Source organism: Lynx canadensis, chromosome A3 (assembly GCF_007474595.2).
Source record: "Lynx canadensis isolate LIC74 chromosome A3, mLynCan4.pri.v2, whole genome shotgun sequence".
Lineage (NCBI taxonomy): Eukaryota > Metazoa > Chordata > Mammalia > Carnivora > Felidae > Lynx > Lynx canadensis.
The window spans coordinates 31681599-31703946 of record NC_044305.1 but is presented as its reverse complement, the minus strand read 5'-3'; the positions used below and the strand labels follow the sequence as shown (position 1 = coordinate 31703946).

At 41.5% G+C, this 22348-nt stretch overlaps 1 protein-coding gene across 2 annotated transcripts; it reads right to left on the bottom strand.

The window, feature by feature from the left end:
• Positions 1-1010: 1010 nt before the first annotated feature.
• Positions 1011-14096, bottom strand: CHGB (chromogranin B). 2 transcript variants are annotated; one of them, XM_030310057.1, is made up of 5 exons: positions 13965-14096; positions 9540-9586; positions 8939-9032; positions 2504-4239; positions 1011-1409 (listed from the first exon to the last, which is right to left on the bottom strand). In XM_030310057.1, exons 1-5 carry the CDS (start codon positions 14011-14013, stop codon positions 1326-1328), a joined length of 2010 nt encoding a protein of 669 aa, XP_030165917.1. In that variant the 5' UTR covers positions 14014-14096; the 3' UTR covers positions 1011-1325. The 2 variants fall into 2 exon arrangements, with proteins under 2 accessions (XP_030165917.1, XP_030165918.1); XM_030310058.1 differs by having other exon boundaries at positions 9540-9583; positions 13965-14023.
• Between the last annotated feature and the right edge of the window lie 8252 nt (positions 14097-22348).

Here is a 22348-nt window from a genome sequence, read left to right as displayed (position 1 = left end):
GAAATCAGACAGGCCCTGAGGGTCCAGGGATCTGTCTGGACCGGCCCAGATGTTCTGATTTTCAGTCCGAATGTTTCCCATGATCCAGGCTCTCCTTGGCCCTGAAAAGTGACCCTTGGCTTGCTATTCCCAGAGCTTTCCAGATAATAAGATTTAAAAAGTAATGTCTTATGATCATTTTTGAAACAGCTTCTTCAAGTCTACTTAAACTTTCTTTATCCTGGGGGAATAGATGTCTTTTCTTGAGCTCTTTCACTTTATATCCTGGACGTTCTTTTACTTAAAGTTTTGCTTTTTTTTTTCTTTTTCCTATTCTGCACCCAGAGACAAACAAATCCTAGTGCTATCCTCTCAAATTTATTTTTATTTATTTAATTTATTTTCTTTTAATTTACATCCAAGTTACTTATGCAACAATGATTTCAGGAGTAGATTCGTATTAAGGAATGCCCCTTACCCATTTAGCCCCTCCCCCTCCCACAACCCCTCCAGTAACCCTCTGTTTGTTCTCCATATTTAAGAGTCTCTTACTGGAAGGGGCGCCTGGGTGGCTCAGTCGGTTGAGCATCCAACTTCGACTCAGGTCATGATCTCACAGTTTGTGGGTTTGAGCCCTGCGTTGGGCTCTGTGCTAAGAGCTCAGAGCCTGGAGCCTGCTTTGGAGTCTATGTCTCTCTCTCTCTGCCCATCCCCCACTCATGCTCTGTCTCTCTCTGTCTCAAAAATAAATAAACATTAAAAAATTTTTTTAAAAAGAAAAAAAAAGAGTCTCATGTTTTGTCCCCTTCCCTATTTTTATAGTATTTTTGCTTCCCTTCCCTTATGTTCATCTGTTTTGTATCTTAAAGTCCTCATGTGAGTAAAGTCCTATGATATTTGTCTTTCTCTGACTAATTTCACTTAGCATAATACCCTCTAGTTCCATCCACATAGTCAAATTTACTTTAAAGAATGGATTCGAAAGTCACACTCCACCCTGAGATGCCCAAAGGAAGCTAACAACATGAAGCTTTGGTCTCAGATGAATCTTTTATTGTTTCAAACCAAGACAAACATATTTTTTCAAAGATGATAGCACAATCGTTGTCACAAGCATGTTGATATGTCTATTTTGCAAGAAAGGATATGCTACAAGTCATGCTATTCATATTTTCAATAGCATTCTGGCAAAAATTAAAGCATTTCCAAATTGTGTCAAACATTTAATGAATAGTGAATTCTACTTTCTGCTCTTGGGTAAATAAATGGTGTCTTTCAGTGAAGTGAGTGGAAAATAGATAATGTGAGAGTTGCTTCTTTAAAACGGCCCTTTGCTCCAACAACCATCAGCCTCTTCGGTTGCCACTGAACTTCTCAGCTATTTTCTGTAGTTCCAAATCCATTGCAGCCAAGTTTTCAAGTTCTTTTTCCTAGAAAATACAGAAAAGTGGAGGCATGAGGTCTCAGATCAATTAGTTTTATTGTAGTTTGAAGGAGTATGAACAGAAAGGGGAATATTTGATATGTTAGAAGTCATATGAGACACCCTACCATCAGTGGTGCTCAAAGTGTGGTCCCCTCACCAGAAGCATCAGCATCTCCAAGGAACTTGTCAGAAATTCAGATTCTCGGGCCTCACCCAAGGACCTACTCAATCAGAAACCCTGAAGTCTAGGAATCTCTTGAGATTCTTATGCACGTTCAAGTTTGAGAAACACCAACCAACATAATATTAGGAAAAAATCATTGTTCAGGCTGGTACAGTTCTGATAATGTTAACTCTCCAAGATGTAAACTAATTGTTATAGTCCAGTAGCTGATAACAAAATGGGGTGATATCTTTAGCTGATAGACTAAAATGGGGTGCCTGGGTGACTGGGTTAAGAGACTGACTTCAGCTCAGGTCATGATCTCACGGCTCGTGGGTTCAAGCCCTGCTCTCGGGCTCTGTGCTGACAGCTCAGAGTCTGGATGGAGCCTGCTTCACATTCTGTGTTTCCCTCTCTCTCTGCCCCTCCCCCACTCATGCTCTTTCTCTGTCTCTCAAAAATAAACGTTTAAAAAATTAAAAACTAAGATAGACTAAAGCAATTAATTTCTATATCATCTGTTCTTTCTTCCCCTGGGAAATAGTGGTGAAAAGTTAAATGACCAAGAAGACACCAAAATAGTGGTTGTCAACCTTGACTGAACAATGACTGGGAGCTTTGAAAAATCCTCATGCCCACATAGTACCCAGTACCAAATACACAGAATCCCTGGAGGTGGGTCCAAACATCAGTAATTACTCAAGGCTTGCAGGTGATTCCAATGTGCAGCAAAGGTTGAGAAGCACTGCAGTAGAGTGAGTGCACAGGGATATGGACAATGGACTCAAACCCAGAGGTTATCTCCACTCTCTTATGGGGGTAGATTCTCATGGTAATTGATTCCCACCAATTTCTCCACATTAATATCAGATAGTCTTGAACATATCAACATTAACCATCTTAAATTAATTTTAAGCAAAAGCCCCACACTGTACCTCTTCCTCTGTCAGAACTCCCTGGCCGGCCCTGTCCTTTTCATTTTCTGCTGCATGGCGTGGGCTCATCTGCTCCTCAGAGTCATAAAAGTCTGGAAATTCAGCTGACTTCTTCCTGTAGTGAAGGAGCTGGTCCAGTTCAGCCACTCTGTCATACTGCCTTTTCAGATCCAGTTTGAGGGGGAGATTTCTCTTCTCATAGCCCCAATTCACGTCCTCTTCGAAGGGCTTTTTCTCCCACAAGTCATAGTTGTATTCCGGGAAGAAGTTCTTCTCATTCAAGGTCAGCCCATTTTCTTCTTCACCCTCAAGAAAATTGTCATCCATGTTGTCTTTTCTCTCAAAATGGCTGCTCTTCCACTGAGGAGGGTCATAGTATGTGTTGAGCAGCTCCCCTAATCTCTTCCTCTTGTCAGTGGTGTGAAGGGGAGTATACTGTTTGCCTTGAAGTCTAGCTTCTTCCCTGCTCTCTTTAGCATCTTCCAGGTCCTCCTGCTGCTGCCACTTCCCTTGGGCTCCTTCTTCACCATAGTTGAGGTAATTTCTGTCCTGCTCTTTCCACTCGCCTTGTGGATGCCTCCTTGCCTTGTCCATCTGGCTTTCTTGAACACGGTAGTGTCCTTCACCCAAGAACCGTTTTTCTTGTTTATTGTCTGGAATGGAATATGCACCTGGTTCCCCTCCTCTGGTTCTATAGTGGTGTCCCCCTTCTCGGACCCTCTCTTCCTCACTTTCTTCATTATATCCATGTGCCATCTTGTCAAGCTCTGAGCTGGGGCCATTTCTCTTGTCCTCCTCCTGGCTCTCCTCACTGGGAGGTCTTGGAGCCCTGTAGTCCTCACTTCCTCTGCTGCCATATTGTCCCTGCTCCAGGTCCTCAGGAGCCTGGACAGCTGGGTAACTCTTCACTTCTTCCCCATATTCAGGTTCTTCTTCCTCTGAAGCCCTGTAGTGGGCTGGATAATGGTCCCTCCTTTCCCCTACAGTGGACATGCCCACGTTTGACTCCGATTCCTCACGAAAGTGTCCCCTCTCATCGGAGGGAGGTTTCCCTTCTTGAGAGGACCTGTCAGGCCTGCTCCTCCCATGGTGGTGTCTTGGCTTCCAGCGTCGTTTGTCCACCTCAGGGCCAGCATCTTCCTGACTTTCCTCAGATTCTTCCTGGCTCCCAACTTGGTTTTTAGACTCTTGAAGGTGTTTCTCCTGGCTTCTTGTGTCCTCACGACTCTCCTGGCTACTCCTCTCTCGACTGTGTGTCATCTCCTCAGGCGGCCCAGCAGAGTGTATACCATATCTGGTAACTAAGTCCTCTTTTTTCTTAGCAGTAGCCTGGTTTCTTTTGTTGAGAAAGGCATTTTGTGTCTCTTCTGGCTCTTCCAGGTTTTTCTCTTCACTGTCATCTTTCCCATGCTCCGTTTTCTGGTATTTCTCTCCCTCCTCTTCCTTCCTGTCCTCTTCCTCGGTTTTCTCAGAATGGTGTGTCTTTGCTTCTTTGGAGACTTGACTGTTAGAGGGGTAGAGGCCTCCTTGGGGTTCACCTGCTTCTTCTCGGCTATGCCCACCTCCCGCTGTGTCTGCCATTGTCAGGCCTTGGGTATCCTCCCCTGGGGCTCTTGTTTCCTCCCTACCAGAAGGCCTGTGGGCTTCTGAGGCATCAGCTGGGTTTCTTAACAACCTTACTTCAAATCGTGTGTTTTCATTTTCATTTTTCTCTTCATCTTTGACCTCTTTTCTACCTAACATGAAAATAAAAAAGCATAAGCATAACTTCAGAATTGCTTGTGGTTCAACAAGCACCAGCCTCAGTGATCACTGCAAAACGTAAGGACCTGAAAAATCACTTGAGTAATTGTTTGAAGTTTATTTTTGAGAGAGATAGAGTGAGTGGGGGAGGGGCAGAGAGAGCAGGAGAGAGAGAATCTCACTGTCAGCGTGGATCCCTGATGTGGGGCCCGAACCCACCAACCTCGAGATAATGACCTGAGCCAAAACCAAGTGTTGCATGCTCAACCGACTGAACCATTCAGGCACCCCACTTGGGTAATTTTTTAAGTTAATGAAAAATATACTCAGATTACTTTTGAAAGCAAACGGTATGAAAGCTCCTTGGCTGTGTTAAATCTAATAATAAACGATTTCTATTTTCACTTTTTTCATAGCACCCAACCAGCGTTTCTCGGTACTATTAATGATAAAATGGAAATCCAAATAGAGATTTATGAAATGTTAGACTTTAGAGCCAGAAGAAACCTTTGAATTCATCTTGTTCAACCTCCTCTTTTTGCAGACAAAGAGTGAAATTCAGAAAGGTGTATTTAGGGACCCTTCTTTCTATATTGGCTGTAAGTAAGATCTAAAAAATTAGCACTATGTAAATAGCTCTAACTAGAATCCAGCTAAATGAAGTTAAATAGCCAAAGGGAAACATCAGGATTCAAAGGAGGATGTAAAATTTTAAATTATTAGTTTATCAGCCTTTTTTTTATTCAATCAACTGTGTAGACCCAAGGTAGCAGTAAGTGACAATATAACTTACTAACTGGTGACAAGAAGTGGGTATATTTCTTCCCTTAGAAAACTGTACAGCAGTAGAAAGAACCATTTCTTCCATCACTCGGGTCCTATCTGCCCAACATATTCTCAGATGTTCAAGATGAAAATCAGTATACTGAGTTATCTTTGTGTTTCATTAGTCAACAGTAGATGGTATAACTGGTATTTCAATTGAATGTGTTCTATCTTTTCCAGATGTCAGTAGCTCTTTTACTAAATCCTCCTTAATTCAGGGGAGTCCCATGAGAGGAGATATGCAGCTAACGCTGTCTGAATGATAGCTGGAAGGCCTTGAATTTCAACTTGTCACTGAGTTCAGACAGAACTCCTGAAGCCCAAGCCTCTCCTAACTCTGGGGCTACATCTGCACTGTCCCACTGTGCTATCAGCCTTTGGTGGCTACTCAGTATTTGAAATGCGGCTGATCCAAACTGAGATGAGCTATAAGTGTAAGATGCCTACCAGATTTCTAAGACTTTGTATGAAAAAAAAAAGCAAAACATCTCAATTTTTCATATTGATTATATATTGAAATAATACTTGGGATGTATTGGATAATATATATTATAAATACATTAGGTGTGGGGGCACCTGACTGGCTCGGTTGGAAGAGCATGCAACTCTTGATCTCGGGGTCATGAGTTTGAGCCCCATGTTAGACATAGAGATTACTTAAAAAAAACTTTAATAAAATAAATAAATCTATTGGTTGTATAAGAATTATATATTGAATAAAATGTATTAGATAAAAATAAAATATATTATGAATATTAATTTCACCTGTCTCTTTTTACTTTTTTAATGTGGCCACTAAGAAATTTGAAATTATATTTGTGGTTCACATTATATTTCTACAAAACAGTACTGATGAGTCATTTTGAACTGACGTTTGCAAAATTGGGTCTTTGTAAAAATGTCGAAAAAATAGCAAGATGGTCTGTACCTCTCTGCTTAAAGCCCAGCCTGGCATGATAACATTCTCATGTTTTATGAATCAACTGAAATGTCTCTGACCTTTCACACCCAGACATCTAAGAGCTGGTGCCTTTCCAGTGATTTTGTCTTTTAAGAGCCAGTGCAACATTGAGGCAGGTGAGGTTGTCCAAGTAGGCATAGGTAAGCAAGGAGGCTTTGGGCAGAGACTGACATCATTCTGAGAGTCAGATGACATAACCCTGATCAGACAGGATCTCAGCTTTCCAGGGCAGGGGCTGTGTCACCCCTTTCCTACTGCCTACTGGTCAGGAACAGAAGTATTTTTCTTTTTCCCCAGTTATATGTGTGCTCCCTGTAGCAGCTTGTTACTGAGGCTTAGCACTTCCTCCTAAATTTAGCTTTAAGTCCCCACAGGTGAGATCAGAGTACTGTGATTAGCAGCACATAGTCACTGTCAATCTGTAAAACCAAGGTGTGAAGCCCGTCCTTACTTTCAAGTAAAAATGGGGGGAAATGTACCTTCCATCCCTAACTTTCATGTTGCAAGGATAACCAGATTAACCTGGACAAAGAGATTCTCGTACCTATTAAGAAATGGACTATGTATTCCCCGAGGTCTCTTCAAGCCACAAACAGTGATTCTCTTCCACTCTCCCAGTGCTCATTTACTCAGTAAGCGTATGCTTGCTCCACAGACATGCTGAAGAGAGTGGGGAGTGGAGATGGAGATGAGCTACAGGTGGGAGGGAGAATTCATCCATCCAGCTGGCCAAAACCTCTACCGGTCTTCTGATCAGCTTAAGACATATCAGCAGGAGAGAAAACTAGAATCGGGCAGAAGCCACAAACTAGTAACCCAGAGGTGAGTTCTTTTTGGCCTAAATAGCATTTTTAGCAATTTTGAATTCAGAGGCAATACTCAAATACCAGGAGATATTGCTTACAAATCCAAATTTTCACTTCTCTTGAAAAATCCCAAATCTGATAATAAAGTCTATATTTCTCGGTTGGAGCAGAAAAATATCTCCCCCTGTACCCTCACCCCCTCCAGAACGGACATGTATCTTCCAGTCTGTGAGTTACTTCCTATTCTGCCTTATTCCTTATGCTATCTGTCTGGCCCTGGCTGATGTCTGAGTCTGCAACCCAGAGGAGCTCTTAAACCCTTGTGTAGTTCTTGGGTGCAGTGTCACCAGGGTCCTGTTAGACATGAGTCATTAGATTTTAACCAGTTTCCCTGAGGCTGTCTCAAAGGACATCAAAAGACCCCAGGGCACAGTCAGTGATAAGGGGAGGCTAGAATTGCCATGGCCACAAAGTAAGGGCTGAGCAGGCAAGCAGAATCCGACATTCAACAGCTCTTCCTAAGCAATCACAGTTCTTTGATGACCTAGTATGGCAAACCCCACACTTTTGCATCCATCTGGTAAACGAAACAAAGAGAAGGGAGATAGTGAGATGGGTCTGCCCAGAGGAGCTGCCTTTTGTCCCTGCCTGAAGATTCATTCTGTTTGTACACATTCCCTGTAATGGCTGGAAAAGAAAGTTCGGGAGAAATCCAGAAAGAGATGTCTAGGCTGGGATTGGTAGGGAAGCTTCCTCCCATTGTTCATGGGGCCCCTGCAGACTCAGGTCCCCACATCTACTATAATTACCCTGAAGCCTCCAATGGTGGATTGAGTCCTGCTAGGTTACTCTTTTGGTCAATTGCCAATACTTGTTTTTACCATTTTATGTATGAGGGCTCGTGTGCAGCAATAGCAAGAGTATTCTCCTGCAACAAGAGATTTTGGAGGTGACAAGAAAAAAAAAATAGATCACCATTCCCAGCCTCACTAAAAATTGAAAAGCAGAGAAGGTGTTGAAGAGAACAGTGGTTTTTGGATTTGTTTGCATCAGTTTGACTTCATGTATAAAAGAAGCAGCATAAGGGCGCCTGGGTGGCTCAGTTGGTTAAGCATCCAACTTCAGCTCAGGTCATGATCTCTCAGTTCATGAGTTCAAGCTCCACATCAGATTCTGTGTTGAGAGCTCAGAGCCTGGAGTCTGCTTCAGATTCTGTGTCTCCCTCTCTCTCTCTCTGCCCTCCCTACTCATTCTCTCTCTCTCTCTCTCTCAAAAATAAATAAATGTTAAAAAAATTTTAAAAGAGACAGCATAGTTTTGAGAAATTGATCTTTTAATGTCAATGCCCAATGGATACTGCTTGCATTACTGTTCAGATTTTGTCTTCGACAGAAGTTGATTTGTATAGAGAATACATCCCACTCTAGATTCAGAAGGTCATTGCTCTGACTCACTGAATGCTCTGCTTTTACCCTCCCCTTTTCAGTTCTCAGGCCTAACCTCTACCATTTGGTAGTACCTCCCATTCTAATCAGCTGTAAATGAAAATGGCTTAAACAATCTGTCGTGTAAAGAGGGCAGAAGTTTCCAAGTCGCCCTTCAAGCTTGTAACTTCTCACTGTCAGAAGAGCAGAAGGCAGGGAGAAGAATAATTAAGATCTACTTCTATCTTTTTGTCTTCCAACACTCCCAGAACACTTAACCCCTACTACCTAATAACAAAAAAGCACTCCCCACACCTCCCTCCACCCAAGTAAAAGCCTGTTCTAAAAATCCAAACTCTGGAACCAAGGAATTTAAGAACTGATAGACATCTCAAAGACTATCATTGAGTTCAACTCCCTTATTTTACTTTGAGAAAATAAGCCCAGAAAGGCAAGAGGTCTTTCCCCATGGTCACACAGCTATTAAGTGGCAGATTGGGACTAGAAGCCATATCTTCTGTCTCCTCAGATACTAGTCTAGTCTGTACTCTTTCCATTGCATTACCCACTCCCCTGATTCTCCCCTCATTTGGAGGTAAAGTGGAAGCTGAAGTGGAGCAAGCAGGAGGAAGGATCACCTGAGGGACAAAGATCTCCTGCAGTGTAGGACACTTACTCTTTTTCAGGACTTGGCGACACTCAGGGGTGATGGGTGGAGCATTGGACTTTGACAGGGCATTTGAGAGGACCTCGATGATGCAGCGAGTCACCTGGGGGGAAACCAAAAGCAGGTTGGCAAAAGCTGGTGTCACTGGGATGATGGCCTAACCAAAACCAGAGCTGCTGTAGAGAGAGGGTCGGCTCTGTGGCCTATACTGGTGTGGGATCCTTGGGGCAGAAATGTAGATTTACAGGACCATCATGAAACATCCCAGGCTTTTCCACAGAACACTGCACAATGGCACTGGGTCAAGATTACACAAGAGAAGAGAACTACCTTACCCCCCCCCCCATTTCTTGCAGATCCAAAGGAAAATAGTGATGACAGCTATCCTCAGGAGCACTAAAGACACTGGGAAGGAAGTGAGATCCCAAGGCAGGAGGGACATCCTTTGCCCCCATTCCCCATGAAAACCTGGCTTTGTAACACTATTTTGTAGGTTTTTTTATTCTTGTTGTTTCTTTTGTTTGTTTGTTTGTTTGTTTGGTATGATAAGGAGTGGGAGAATCTAGAGTCTAGATGAAGGTATTCATTCTAGACTTCCATTTCAACTTACCATTTCTTCATTGTGGTTCCTGTTATCCACTGGCACAGAACTGACTGCTTTGAAGGAGAAAAAGAAAAGGGAAATGACTTGAGCTGATTTTTGGAAGCTGTGTGACCCCAAACTCACAAAATCACTCCCACTCCTTGCACATTACTTGGAAAGAGTGGCAGAGTCACAGCTGAGCAGAGTGGAGATAGCTGGGTAAGATTGGTCCAGGAGTCATAATTGCCCCAGTTGCTCATGTACACACACACACACACACACACACACACACCTGTTTTCCCTAGCAATGTCTTAAACATGATTTAGAAATGAATACTATCTTATATGCAGTATAAATCAAATCCAGACGACAGACAAAGAGAGCTTCTGAAATACTGGCAATGTTCTGTTTCTTGATTGCGGTACTGATTATGCAGATGTGCTCAATGAGAGAAAAATTCATTAATCCATATACTTATGATCTGTGCAGTTTTCTAATTGGACATTATACTTCAATAAAAGATTGAAAACCTACTTTAAATGAAACCAGGGTACCCTCCTCAACCCTTATGCCTACCCAAAATGGGTAAAGATTTGTGATTCCCTCTACCTATTGCTGTCCCCACCAAAATATCCTCCCCACAACTCATTTCATTTTTGAAGTCATGGTTGTGATTATTTTACATAACTAATTACCTTGTTTTTACCCCCAGTCCTTTTTCTGAACAAGCTTGCTTACGCATGTGTATCAGTGTTGTGTTTCCCTTTCCCCATGTTGGCTGTAAACAGCAGGGGAGGGATCTGATTCTAGTTAATAATATCATATATGAAATAGGTGTTTAACAACTGGATTATCAGAATATTTTTAAACAGTAAATCTTAATTTATTTAAATTAAATTTCATAAGATTTTGCTTGTTTTGAACCAGCGATTAAAGTGTCTTTGTCGGGGCGCCTGGGTGGCGCAGTCGGTTAAGCGTCCGACTTCAGCCAGGTCACGATCTCGCGGTCCGTGAGTTCGAGCCCCGCGTCAGGCTCTGGGCTGATGGCTCAGAGCCTGGAGCCTGTTTCCGATTCTGTGTCTCCCTCTCTCTCTGCCCCTCCCCCGTTCATGCTCTGTCTCTCTCTGTCCCAAAAATAAATAAACGTTGAAAAAAAAATTTAAAAAAATAAAGTGTCTTTGTCTTCTTAGGAAATGCTTCAAGTGCTTTTAATTTTCCAATGCCATTTTTTTTCTTTCAAAGCTTCTTTGATTCTTTTATCTTTCGCTTTGACTCTGTTCTGTCTAAGCCCTTTCCATTGGAGAAGCTCAAAGCATTTACGTGTAGGTCCATCTCCACAGTTCTCCTGACACTCCCTGGAGTGGACAGCTGCCATTATGGCTGAAGAAGCTCAGTGCACAAAATTCTTCTAGGTCCCTGAGACAAGAAAAGAGCTAGCTGAAGGAAGAGCAAAACTCAGACATCAGAGATGAAAGCTACTCAAATGCAATTTATTTTTAACCAGCAATCTGACCTCTCCTCCCCAAATGTTTACTCTCCAAGTCTCTTTAACTGCCTGTCTCTAATCAGTTACACATCATCCCAGGCTCAACCTAGGAATAAAACCTATTTCATGTACTTACCTAACTTAATTTTCCTTTTTTAAAGCATGACTTGGGATATACTTCAATTGTTTCAAGAAGTCCAAAGCTATCCAGCATATTAAAACCATTTGTAAAATGTTTGAGAAGTGCCTAACAAAGTAAAAAGACCCCACTATCTTTCTAAAACATAGTTCAGACAAGATCCAGATGTCCTACCTTTGGCACCCAGGGCCAAATATACTGGCTAGATCATTATTTTATCCCCCAAATGGTTGTTATTGGGAAACATTTTCACTTTGGCATTTATTCTTTGCACCCGAATCTGTAAAATTCTCTAGAAAGAAATGACTGAGAGAATTACTCCTCTAATAAACTAGAAGATGCCTCTTTAAACTTTAGCATTACTAAACCTTCTTTGGTAATGTAGTTTCTTGCTAATAACTTTTCTTTTTTTCTCCATATATGTAAAATAGGTGCTTTTATTAACTACTGGCATTGCCAAAGTATTAGCAGTTATCATATTTGGGAGGAGATAAATATTTTTCTTTTATCACTCTAAACAATTTTTGGTATATGTGCTGCTGAAGCGAGCACTCACTCTAAACAATTTATAGCTCATGTTTGTTATTGCAAACAGTCCTATTTCTCTGATTGAGGCTCTTCAGATTTATTTTTGATGGAAAGGAACTAAGGTCTCCTTATAAAAGTGCATTACGCACCTTGATGAGACACCTAAGTTCCACTGTATTTTTTCCAATGGAATCTGTAACAGCAAAGTGATAGTTAAAGACACATTGATTCCCCTAAAGCAGTTTAACTTATTTTTGTATAAAGATTCAAGAGGCACCAAAGAAAACCCAATAATTATGATAAAGGTGAAGTAATCAGATGATAGAAAATCTTCAAATAATATTGTATGATATACCCGAGAATAACTTGAAACGTATGATATTTCATAAGACTATCAAACTAAGGTTTGATTCCACAATAAAAATACAGCTAAAATTTTTAAAAGTTAAGCAACTTCATCTGAATGAAGAAACCATTTTACCCAGTATAATATAGATATCATGTAGTAACTTCACTTATATTAATTTTTAGAGTGCACATGTAGCTACTATGGAAAGGTATGGATCTCCCTTCAGAAGCTCTTAAGGGGAGGAAATGAACCAAATGGTTTCCTGAGGTTTTCTTCATCCCTGTGATTTTGCTAAATAACAAACTTTGCTTGAAAGCTACCATGTTTCATTTCCAGGCATTTGTGGATGGCAGGAATGGGCACAGGGGTTTCTTTCTAGGGTAATGAAAAACTTCTGACATTTGATAGTGATTACACAATGTCGGAATATACTCAATTCTGCCCTTTAAAAATATGGGTTTTATGGCATGTGAATTATAGCTCAATAATTTTTTTAAAGAATGTGATGTCTCCATTTTAGCTGATATTAAAATATGAACCCATCTTAAAATATTCTCTTGCATAGGAGAGCTCTAAGTGTTTTACCACTATAATAAAATAAATCTCTGTTTTGTTGTCTCTAGCACAATGTATATAGCATAGCAATAGCATTTTAAGCAATTTGTTTCTGAAAATATTTAAATTAAGAACATTTATAGGTAATGTATAAGAGTGACAAGAATGTTAGAAAATTTGAAATGCTTGTAGCTTGCAGTAAAATAAATTACCACTGGCTTTCATTTTATGTCTTTACATTTGGTATCCAACAATTGCTGTCAATGAAAGCTTTATATTCATAGATGGCAATACTTCAATTCCAGGTAGGAGTCTCAATCTCAGATAAAGAACAATATCCTATGGGGTCATTAAAATAGCCACAGAAAACCTCCAGTTTAATATGATGGTTCATATTTACCTCCCAATGGTCTCAATACTCATAGAAATTTTACTTCAATACACATGAACACACACACACACACACACACACACACACACCACACATTTTTTCCAATCTCCAGAGATCATTTCTTCAAGATTCAAAGTAGTTTGAAAGATTAATCCTGCAGTCTTCCACACATAAAGAGACACTGTCAGATATCTACTACTTTAAGTTTCATCCTCCCAAATTGACTAAAATGATTTTTTTAACTTCTCCAAGGATATTTTGTGGTTATTTTATACTTGTTATTTTCCTGCAGTACAAAAGACAAAATATCTACTGCACTTTCCATTCATAACTTAAAAATGGATTAATTTGGGTATGAAATTACCTCTTCCCAGAAATGGAACTATAAAATAAAAAAAAAATACATTAAGTTTGTACATGACATATACATGAACACACACATATAGATGAACATGTTAATTAAAAGATATAAGAATACATACAAGACTTACTTTCATCTCATCATGTTTAAATAATAATAATAAAGGAAATTACACAGGTGCCAACTAATAGATAATACATGGACTCCTGTGTCTCTGTAGTCCTCTGGCTTTAAAAAAACAAAGAAATACTCCATTCCAGTTACATATTAAGGCTTTAACAGCGTCTAGACAGGTAGAGAGAGAGTGACATTTTAGGAGGTAGCACAAAATTTGGGGTTTCCGCGGAGACACTGCACGTTTTCTTTCTATCTACAGGAAAACTCAGATATGAAAAGACTGAGACTCTTCTGGTTGGGCTAAGAAGACCTCTGGCTTTTTCCAAGTCAGGCGATGAAGCGGGGAGTTGAAGGAAAATACCCAGCCAAGAGAAGAAATTAAGAATGTCAACCAAGATGGAAAAACCTTCCACTCAACCAACCCTTCCTCTCCCCCAGTGTCTACAAGCCAAGACTCCCGGAGCGCCCTGGAGGACCAAGGCTAGCTCTGTCCGCGGTGCTGAACAGCCCGCCGAGCCCACTCACCGGCCACCACTGCCGCTGCCAGGAGGCCCAGCAACACGGCCGGCTGCATGGCCCCGCTCTCCCGAATCTGCGCGGAGAAGAGGATGGCGACTGGACCGGTGAGTGGGATGCAGGCGGAAGGCGAGATAAAGATGCTCCGGGAAAGCAGCTGTGCGTCCTGGTCCCCGCGGTGTGGCGCGGTTGGCGCAGGCCCCGCTCTTTTAATGGGCAAGCCAGGGCCGCAGGGCCGGGAGGGGCGGGAATTCAGGAGGCTGCGCCCCCTCCGCTCAGCGCTGACGTCAGGAGGCGGCCCCGGGGGCCCGCGGCGCAAGTGGGAGGAAATCTACGCCAGTCCAGTCTCCCGGGTGCTCGAGGTCTGGAGCGGGTGTGGGAGTGAGGCGGACGTCGGAATGAAAGTTTGAGGGGAGGCAGTGCAAATCTGACGCGAGGGGAGAGGCAGAGGTCCCGCATAGATTGCCCCAGCTTGTTCCTCATCTCGCTCCACGCCACCTTCAATGAGGCTGTGTATCGTGTGCAGTTTTGTTGAGAGTGTATCTAGGACTAAGTCTGGTTTGTGTCGCCACTACCCAGCGAAGTATCAATAAAACTCCTGCTAACTAGAGAGTACTAAACGGTGGGGGGGCATGGAAGGAGCAATGATGGCTTTAAAAATAAAAGGTGCAGAGGGAGAATATGGAACCTGCCGTTCTTTAAAAATTTTAGTCTTAAATCTATCTACCAATTTTTCTATCTATCCGTATCTATCTACCTTTCTGCCTACCTACCTATGTACTATTTGTGATTATCTCTCTCTCTGAACACATAACATACACACACAGTGAAAAAAATTTTAAGTCACATGGCACAAAAGAGTTTACTAGAAACATCTCCCTTCTACTTCTATTTCCCCACATTCCTAATTAACCCCCTGCAGAGTCTACTCTACCTAACCACTTTCTGTTGTTTAGGCTTAATTTATTTTGGAGCATATATAGCTACATCTTCTTTCAGATGGCGGCACTGTATTACATTGACTGTATTAACTGGAGTTTATTTAACCAGTTCCCTTTCTGATGGGCATTCATGTAGGTTATTACCCTTTGGCCTTTAATTACTTCTTTACAACAGAGCCCTAGTGTCAGGGGCAGGTCATGTAATAACCTGCTTGTAGAATCTAGTACATCTCATAAGCACTGTTCATCCTCTCTGGCTTTAAAATTTAAATAAGAAGGCATTCTGTTTTCTGTGAGAGGAAGGTGAAAACATCTTCCAGGATATTTTTAATGTGACTTCTCTCAATCTAATGAGGAATCAGGAAAAAGAAGCAGGCATATGGGCACCAAAGAGAAACAGCTCAGAATCTTCTCTGATAACACAGGCTTTGAGGAATAGAGTGAACCATCATGTGGAGTCTTTTTTAGAGAAGGCAGATGTCTGCATGTACAACTAAAAGGAAGTTTCAGTGTCTTTTTCCTGAAAATCAATGAGGCTCAAATTCTTTATGCATGCACTACATCTTCCTGAAAAGGCTGGGAATGATTTCCCCAGGACCATGGCTGCAGGATATTTAAGAGAATAGTCTTAAAAAGGATATTAGTGGAGCAGTTGGTAAAATTTGAATAAGATCTGTAGATTACATGATAAATATTGTATCATTACAATACAATACAGTGTTAATTTCCTGATCTTGAGAATTGTTCTTGTGATTATGTAAGAGAATGTCTTTGTTTTTAGGAAAGGCATGTTGAAGTAGCTAGAGATAAAAGGGTGTCATATATACAACTTACCCCCAAATGTTTTAGAAAAATATAGAGTTAGAGAAAGGAAAAGAAAGAAAGAATACTAAGGCAAGCAGGGCAACATTTGGGAAATTGGGGTGAAAGGTATATGGGAATTTTTAATACTATTTTTGCATTTTTCTGAAATCTGATATTATTTTCAAACAAACAGAAAAGAATATTCTTGGCACAAAAGAGTCTTATAAAACCTCTGTAAAGAAGTGGGTACAGAAAAAGAAGGTGTTGAGTAAAGGCCTTTCTTTGAGTGCTGATCTGGGGGAAATTCTTCTACTATTATTGAAATTATATAAGGGTTCCAACTGCTGTTTAAAATGCACTGATTGCCAATAGTACTTAAACATTGCCACCTTCCAGGAGCATCTACATTCCAGTATTTCATCAATTTCCCTTTTATCTTGCTTTCTCATAAAGTACAGGGTTAAAAATATTAATGTCATCTTGTGGCTTCTCAGACAGGGCTTGGGCTGAGCTTATTACTCATCAAGAAAAGTCTTTTCATTATTGTGAATTGGCCCACAGCCAGTTCCTATATTCAGACTTACCTTTCTTTGTTCTCATTATTTGACAAACTTTTTATTATTTTGCCTTTCACATTTAGATCTCGATGTACTAAGAAAAAAAAACCATTTGGCAGGAGCGTTTCTAAGGAATTCTTTCAAAGCAGGATGACAGAGGAAAAAATATTTTCCTTAGGAACCAGGGCTTACAATAAACATGGAATGAGATAGGGGTACAGTCACACTTTTTACCGCTTTGCCACTTAATTGTTCTGAGAATTTTTTTACTGACCATCCTTACCCACCTGCTGTTTAGTGTCACTGAACACACACACACACACACACACACACACACACACACACACAACAACAACAACCCTAGAGTTCATCATCTCATTGGTCTATTTGTTTATGCTTGGAGAAGTATCACACTTTCTCTATCACCACAGCTTTTTAAGAAGTCTTGATATCTGGTGGAAAAGGTCTTCCCACCCTGTTTTTCTTCAGGAGAGTATCTGTTATTCTTGGCCTTCTGCATTTTCATATAAATTTTAGAATCAGTTTTCTGTCAACTGCATGAGAAAAATCTGTTAGGATTTTGATAGGAATTGCATCAAATCTATGGATCAATTTGGGAGCAGCTGACATCTTTACCATATTGGGCAGACTTAGCTTTTTGATTACTGATAATGTTCTGGATATAATCTTATCTCAAGTAGTGTAAATACTATTACCACAGGAAAAGAAAAGAACCCATGGGGAAGAGCATTTCTCAGGAATGCTCTCGAAGAAAAATAAGGGGGAAATATATATCTTTTAGGAACCAGTGTCTAGAATAAACCATGGTTTTATACATGGCTTCTGAAATAGGTTATCCATCAGGGTCCAGCCAGTAAAAAGAAATGACTGGAAGGAATTTATTTTGTTTATTTTTTTAGAGAAAGAGAGAGAGAGAAAGAGAGAATATGTGCACAGGGTGGGCAGGGGAGGGAGGAAGAGAGAGAGAAAGAGAGAGTATCTTAAGCAGGCTCCATGCCCAATGTGGAACCCACGTGGGGCTCAATCTCACTACCCTGAGATTATGACCTAAGCGGAAATCAAGAGCCAGATACTTAACCAACTGAGCCACCCAGGTACCCCTAGAAGGAATTTAATAAAGGAAATAATACACAGGAATTAAAAAAGCTGAAATAGCAAATAGGGAAAGAAGAGGAAACCCAAAGATTGGTAAATACAGGCAGCTGCTACACCCCTCGGGAATGGAAGGATAAAAAAGAATGTGTCCACATTGGAGCCCAGAAACATGAATCACTTGGTAAGAATGGAAAGTTCTACAGGCTAGGAAGGCAGAATTTGAGCCATGGAGGAAGGGTTGTCTGGTAAGAACTAGACCCACGGAAGAGAAGCAGCCTCTGCTACCCATGCATCCCCCTCTTCCAGTGGAGAGAAAGGGGGAGAACTATTTTGGCTTCTCTTTTCTTTAAGTGTATATGCCTCTTAGTGGCTGAACATACCTGGGTATGACTGACAGGGAAGCCTGAGCAACATAATTTTCAAGGAACAGTCCCTCTAGTGATACAGAACAGAGCATGGAATCAGAAAGCAGACAGACAAATGAATGGCATATAGGTCAAAACCACCTAGCAGTACAGTCACTGAATTTATGTTTTCCCTCAAAACTCATCAATTAATTTCATTTGTGCATATATATATGCTTACTACATGTCAAGCCCTGTGGTACATGCATATTAGTTTGGCTATAACAAATTATGTGGTCAATCCCAACATTAATGGCAAAAGGAGATATATTCCATCCACTCTAGCAGAGTTCACCAGGCAGTCAGGGAGAAAAGGTGGGAGAGGTGTAGGGTAGACTCCAGGACTGCGGAGGAGGGTGAGAGAGCATGACATGCCAGGAAAATGGCACTACCATGGAGACTGCTACCTTGCAAATGTACATCTCTAGAATTCTGAGATTTCCCCCAGACTCCCAGATCCCTCTGAGGTATGTGTTCCACACAGGCTCTGAGAGTTTCCTGGTGGGACTCAGCTTTAGTTACCCACAGCGGAAACTTTCTTGATAGCAAGCTCTTTACAGCTCTCTTTCCTTCCCTGTTTTGCTTCTTGTCACTGTTTCCTGGAATTATCTCCAAAATAAATTATTTCCAGTCATATTTTTGTTTCAGGGTCAACTTTTGGAGGAAATTGAATGACGACCCATATATTCACAAACCCATTGCAGGCTGTTTAATAGAATTTTTCTTAGTATGTCCAACTTTTGGTTAAAGCCTCAGAGTGAGGGAACATGGATTTTAAGTGCTCCCATGATCCAAAGAGAAGAGTCAGGCACCTCACTATGAGATTCACTAACACAGGCACAGTGAAGTGGCACAGTGACTGTCACAACCTCTGTGTGAGGGAGAACTAGAAATGCAAGAGGGACTGGTTGGAGAAGGAATCTATTTGCAACGGAGCCTTGTACTGTGTTATGATGGTTCTTCCTACCTTAGCCAGGTGAAAGGCCCCTAGAGAATAGTTCACAAAAAATGGGGCTGTCTGAAGGAAGAGAGATGGCATCTCATTTCCTGGCTGGATGCTTACTGAGCTGCAGCTATAATGCTACTAGAGGAGAGTGGGAAGGGACCATAGGGCAATTTTAAATGAGAGTTCAAGAGTTAAGTGAAGATGGAGGCAGTGGGAGGTCAGCTGGAGCAGCTTGCCGTGGCAGGACGGGGAGGACAGTGGTTGGAGCATCTGCATATCTAGAGCTCTTCCCTGGCAAGTGGACTGCATGCACCCGAAAAGGCCCCTGCTTGCTGGAGCAAGGGAACTCCAGGGATGTACTGATTATGGTAGCTGAGAGGTGTTGTAAAAGGCCAGACAGGGAGCATCACCTCTGTCAGGAATTGGTGGAGTGAGGAGGTTGCCATGAGGACTCCAAAGAATTGATAAAGGTCTCTAATGAAAGGGCAAGGCAGCATCTGGACATCCTCTGGGGAACTACAGAGGACACTGGCAACCTCTGATCCCTTCTTGGACTTCTTTAATCTTCCACCCTGTTCCAAACCAGAAGGAGCTAGGTGGAGGGGGTGGAGGGTGGGGTGGTTATGATAGGAAAGAAAGAAACCAGGAGAACAAAAGAATGAGCCCATCCTTTCCTTCTTTTCCATGATTGGTTCTGAGTCAGGCAGCAGCTGGGCGCTGAAGGAGCTTTGAAGTGGGTGAAAAATAGAAGTCTGTACTGTTGTAATGGTCCAGAGTTAATGAAAAGCTGTCGTTCCTGCCTAAAATATTGTTCAAGGACCAGGAAAGGAGATTTGACAGAACATGCTTGAAGGCAGTTGTGAAAGAAGATTGAAGCTGTTTCCTGAGTGTACCTTCCAAGTTCAGCAAGTGCAATATAAGATTGAAAAATGCTTCCACATTGTTTACATATATGAGTGCTGCAGTATAAGAGGGAATGCTCCTGCTGGACCAGAAATCATGAGGAATCCCCAAAAGATGAAAGCAGATGGGTTCAGAGTGAAGGAGAAAATTCACATCCCCTAAAATAGAACTAATGCAAAAGATCAGAGTTGCTTTGAGGTTCCTCCAAGCCTAGAAGCAGGAGGGAATCTGTGAGTAACTGTTGAGGGGTATGAACGGAGTACCTGGTGGAAGCACATAGGTGGTGTGACCCTCCCGTCCTCCGGCACTTGTGCCAAGCAGTGGGTAGCAGAGATTTCAGGACCTGCCTCCTGTTCTGTTGGGTTCTTCCCACTCTTAGTAGCAACTTCTCTCCACCTTGATGCCTCGATGCCCACAGTCTCTTTGTCCTCTTCCCATCAGAAAGTCTTCTGTCTGTGGCACTCTTCATAGGCATTTTTGAAATTTGTTCTCAAAAATATGTATTTCGGTTTCTGGAATTTCCAGCACCAGGCCAGAAATGGTGGTCATAACCTTGAAGTCATACCACCCTCAGGCCAGCGTGGCTGTTACTGGACCAGTCCTTTGCAGGGTGTTTTAAGGTCTTACTCTTGTGCTGTCTGCTGCATTCCCCTGGCCCTTCTCTCTGCACTCATCCTCAGGAATCATGAAATGTAGGTTGGTTCTGCCTCTGTGATTCTGAAAAATCTGGCAGACTTAATAAGCCTTCTTTGCACTGGGAGGAGTCATTCTTCTGCTGATGCTGAATTTTTAATTATTTATGGTGAAATTAGAGCACATCAACTCCCAGGCAGGTCTCTTCTCTACAAAAATGTATTCTGTGGATGTAAACTCTGGGAAAACTCCATGTAGGCTAATTTCGGTTTAACACCTATGAATATTTTATTTCCCAATAATTCATAATGGTCCTCCAGGAGCCATTACTATTAAGTTCATATATATAGTCCCAAACCTCCCAAGATGTAATTGTCCATATTTTTGTTCTGGGTAACAAAGATATATGTGTGTGTGTGTATATATATATATATATATATATATATATATATATATATATATATATGGTGGGTCACTTCTCATAGGTTTTATTAAAGGATTGCTCTTCACCTCTTTTTCACTCTCCCCTAGCTGCCTTTTCTTTCTTTTGTACTCAGTCGTAAGGCAGAGAAAAGAGCACCAAATAGTGATGATGATGATGATGATGATGATGATAATAATAATACCATATAAACATGGTACTACCTGGAACTATAAATTACCAATGGATGAGCCACTCTCAACTCAAATCTTTTTGTTTTTCAGAAGGCATATTATCCTATCAGGTATGAAAATAAGCATTGGAACATTTACGGGATTTGGTCTTTTCCCCCTAGAAGTATAGTGAAGCAGACTTTATAGCTAATTTAGGAAAAGAGAAAGAACTTTTGCTGGAATATGACCTGAGGGACAGAGTAGTACCCTAAGTCCTGCACACTAAAGCAGAAGCCTCAGTTCATTGGACCTGCATCTCCTGGAACATGGGCCAGTTCTTGGCCTGGAGATGGAAGAGGAAGTAAAAGGGCATCCAAAAGACCTCACTGAATCTATAGCCTAAGAAAATGTTGGAGAAAGGTCAGAGCAGCACAGGAGTTGCCTCAGGGGAGATGGTTTAGTCACTGAAAAGTGAACCTGAATCCTTCAACTCATGAATTCACCCAAGGACTTCATGAAATGGATAGACAACGTACTTCAAAATCTAGAGCAATGGTTTGTTTGCATAATAATTCATTGTCTTATTATAATACTCTGGACACTGTTTTGACAGTGGGGATGTGGAGGGAGAAAAAACCCAGGAAGAATATATAAGAGGCAGAGTATCATATGCACAAGTTCCTACCTCTGCTCTAGGTAAACCCACATGGTGGCATTCTTGGATACTGCTACTTCCTCATTTGGGGGAAAAGGGCACATTGGAGGTAACTCAAGCCTCAGAGCAGGCATCAAAATGCCAAGTCAGTCAATGGCCCCCAGTCCTCTCCTTTCCATACCCCTTTTCCATTTCTCCTTGTCCCTCCAGATTAAAGAGAAAAAACAAAAGAACTTTGGGTGGCAAGGGGGAACTGATTCAGGCACCATGTTCTGTCTTCTTGTCATTCTGCTCTAGAGTAAGTAAGCATTCACATGGCTCAGCTTCCATCTTTTGTCTGTCTTTCCAGTACATGATTAACATCCCACCATACCAGATTTAAAATTGAAGAGGTAATTTGTACAAAATATTCTATTACAAAGTGCTAATGAATGCTGGGAGACTCCAAACCAGTATTACCCCTGGGGACATTTCAGAACAATTCGCCCTCGGGCGCCTGGGTGGCTCAGTTGGTTAAGCATCCAATCCTTGATCTTAGCTCAGGTCTTGATTTCAGGGTCATGAGTTCAGACCTTGTGTGGGGCTCTGTGCTGAGCATGAAGCCTACTTAAAAAAAGAAAGAAAAGAAAAGAAAAGAAAAGAAAAGAAAAGAAAAGAAAAGAAAAGAAAAGAAAAGAAAAGAACAACTCATCCCTGAAGACATCCAAGAGGAGGAAATCTGAGTGGAATTTCACCGCAGTGCAGAGGTTCCCCAGAAACCCACTTCAGTTAAGAACCTTCTTGGGATCCCTCAGCTCATACATTACCTGTGAATCAAGGCCCACTCAGTGGACCAACTCT

Bases quoted from the DNA above. Each gene is read 5' to 3' on its own strand.
- CHGB (XM_030310057.1), bottom strand. From the start codon at position 14,013: ATGCAGCCGGCCGTGTTGCTGGGCCTCCTGGCAGCGGCAGTGGTGGCC. The intron at 9,587-13,964 runs GTGAGTGGGCTC...TCTCCTTCAAAG, and splicing joins GGCAGCGGCAGTGGTGGCCG to CAGTCAGTTCTGTGCCAGTG. The intron at 9,033-9,539 runs GTAAGTTGAAAT...GTTTCCCCCCAG, and splicing joins GGAACCACAATGAAGAAATG to GTGACTCGCTGCATCATCGA.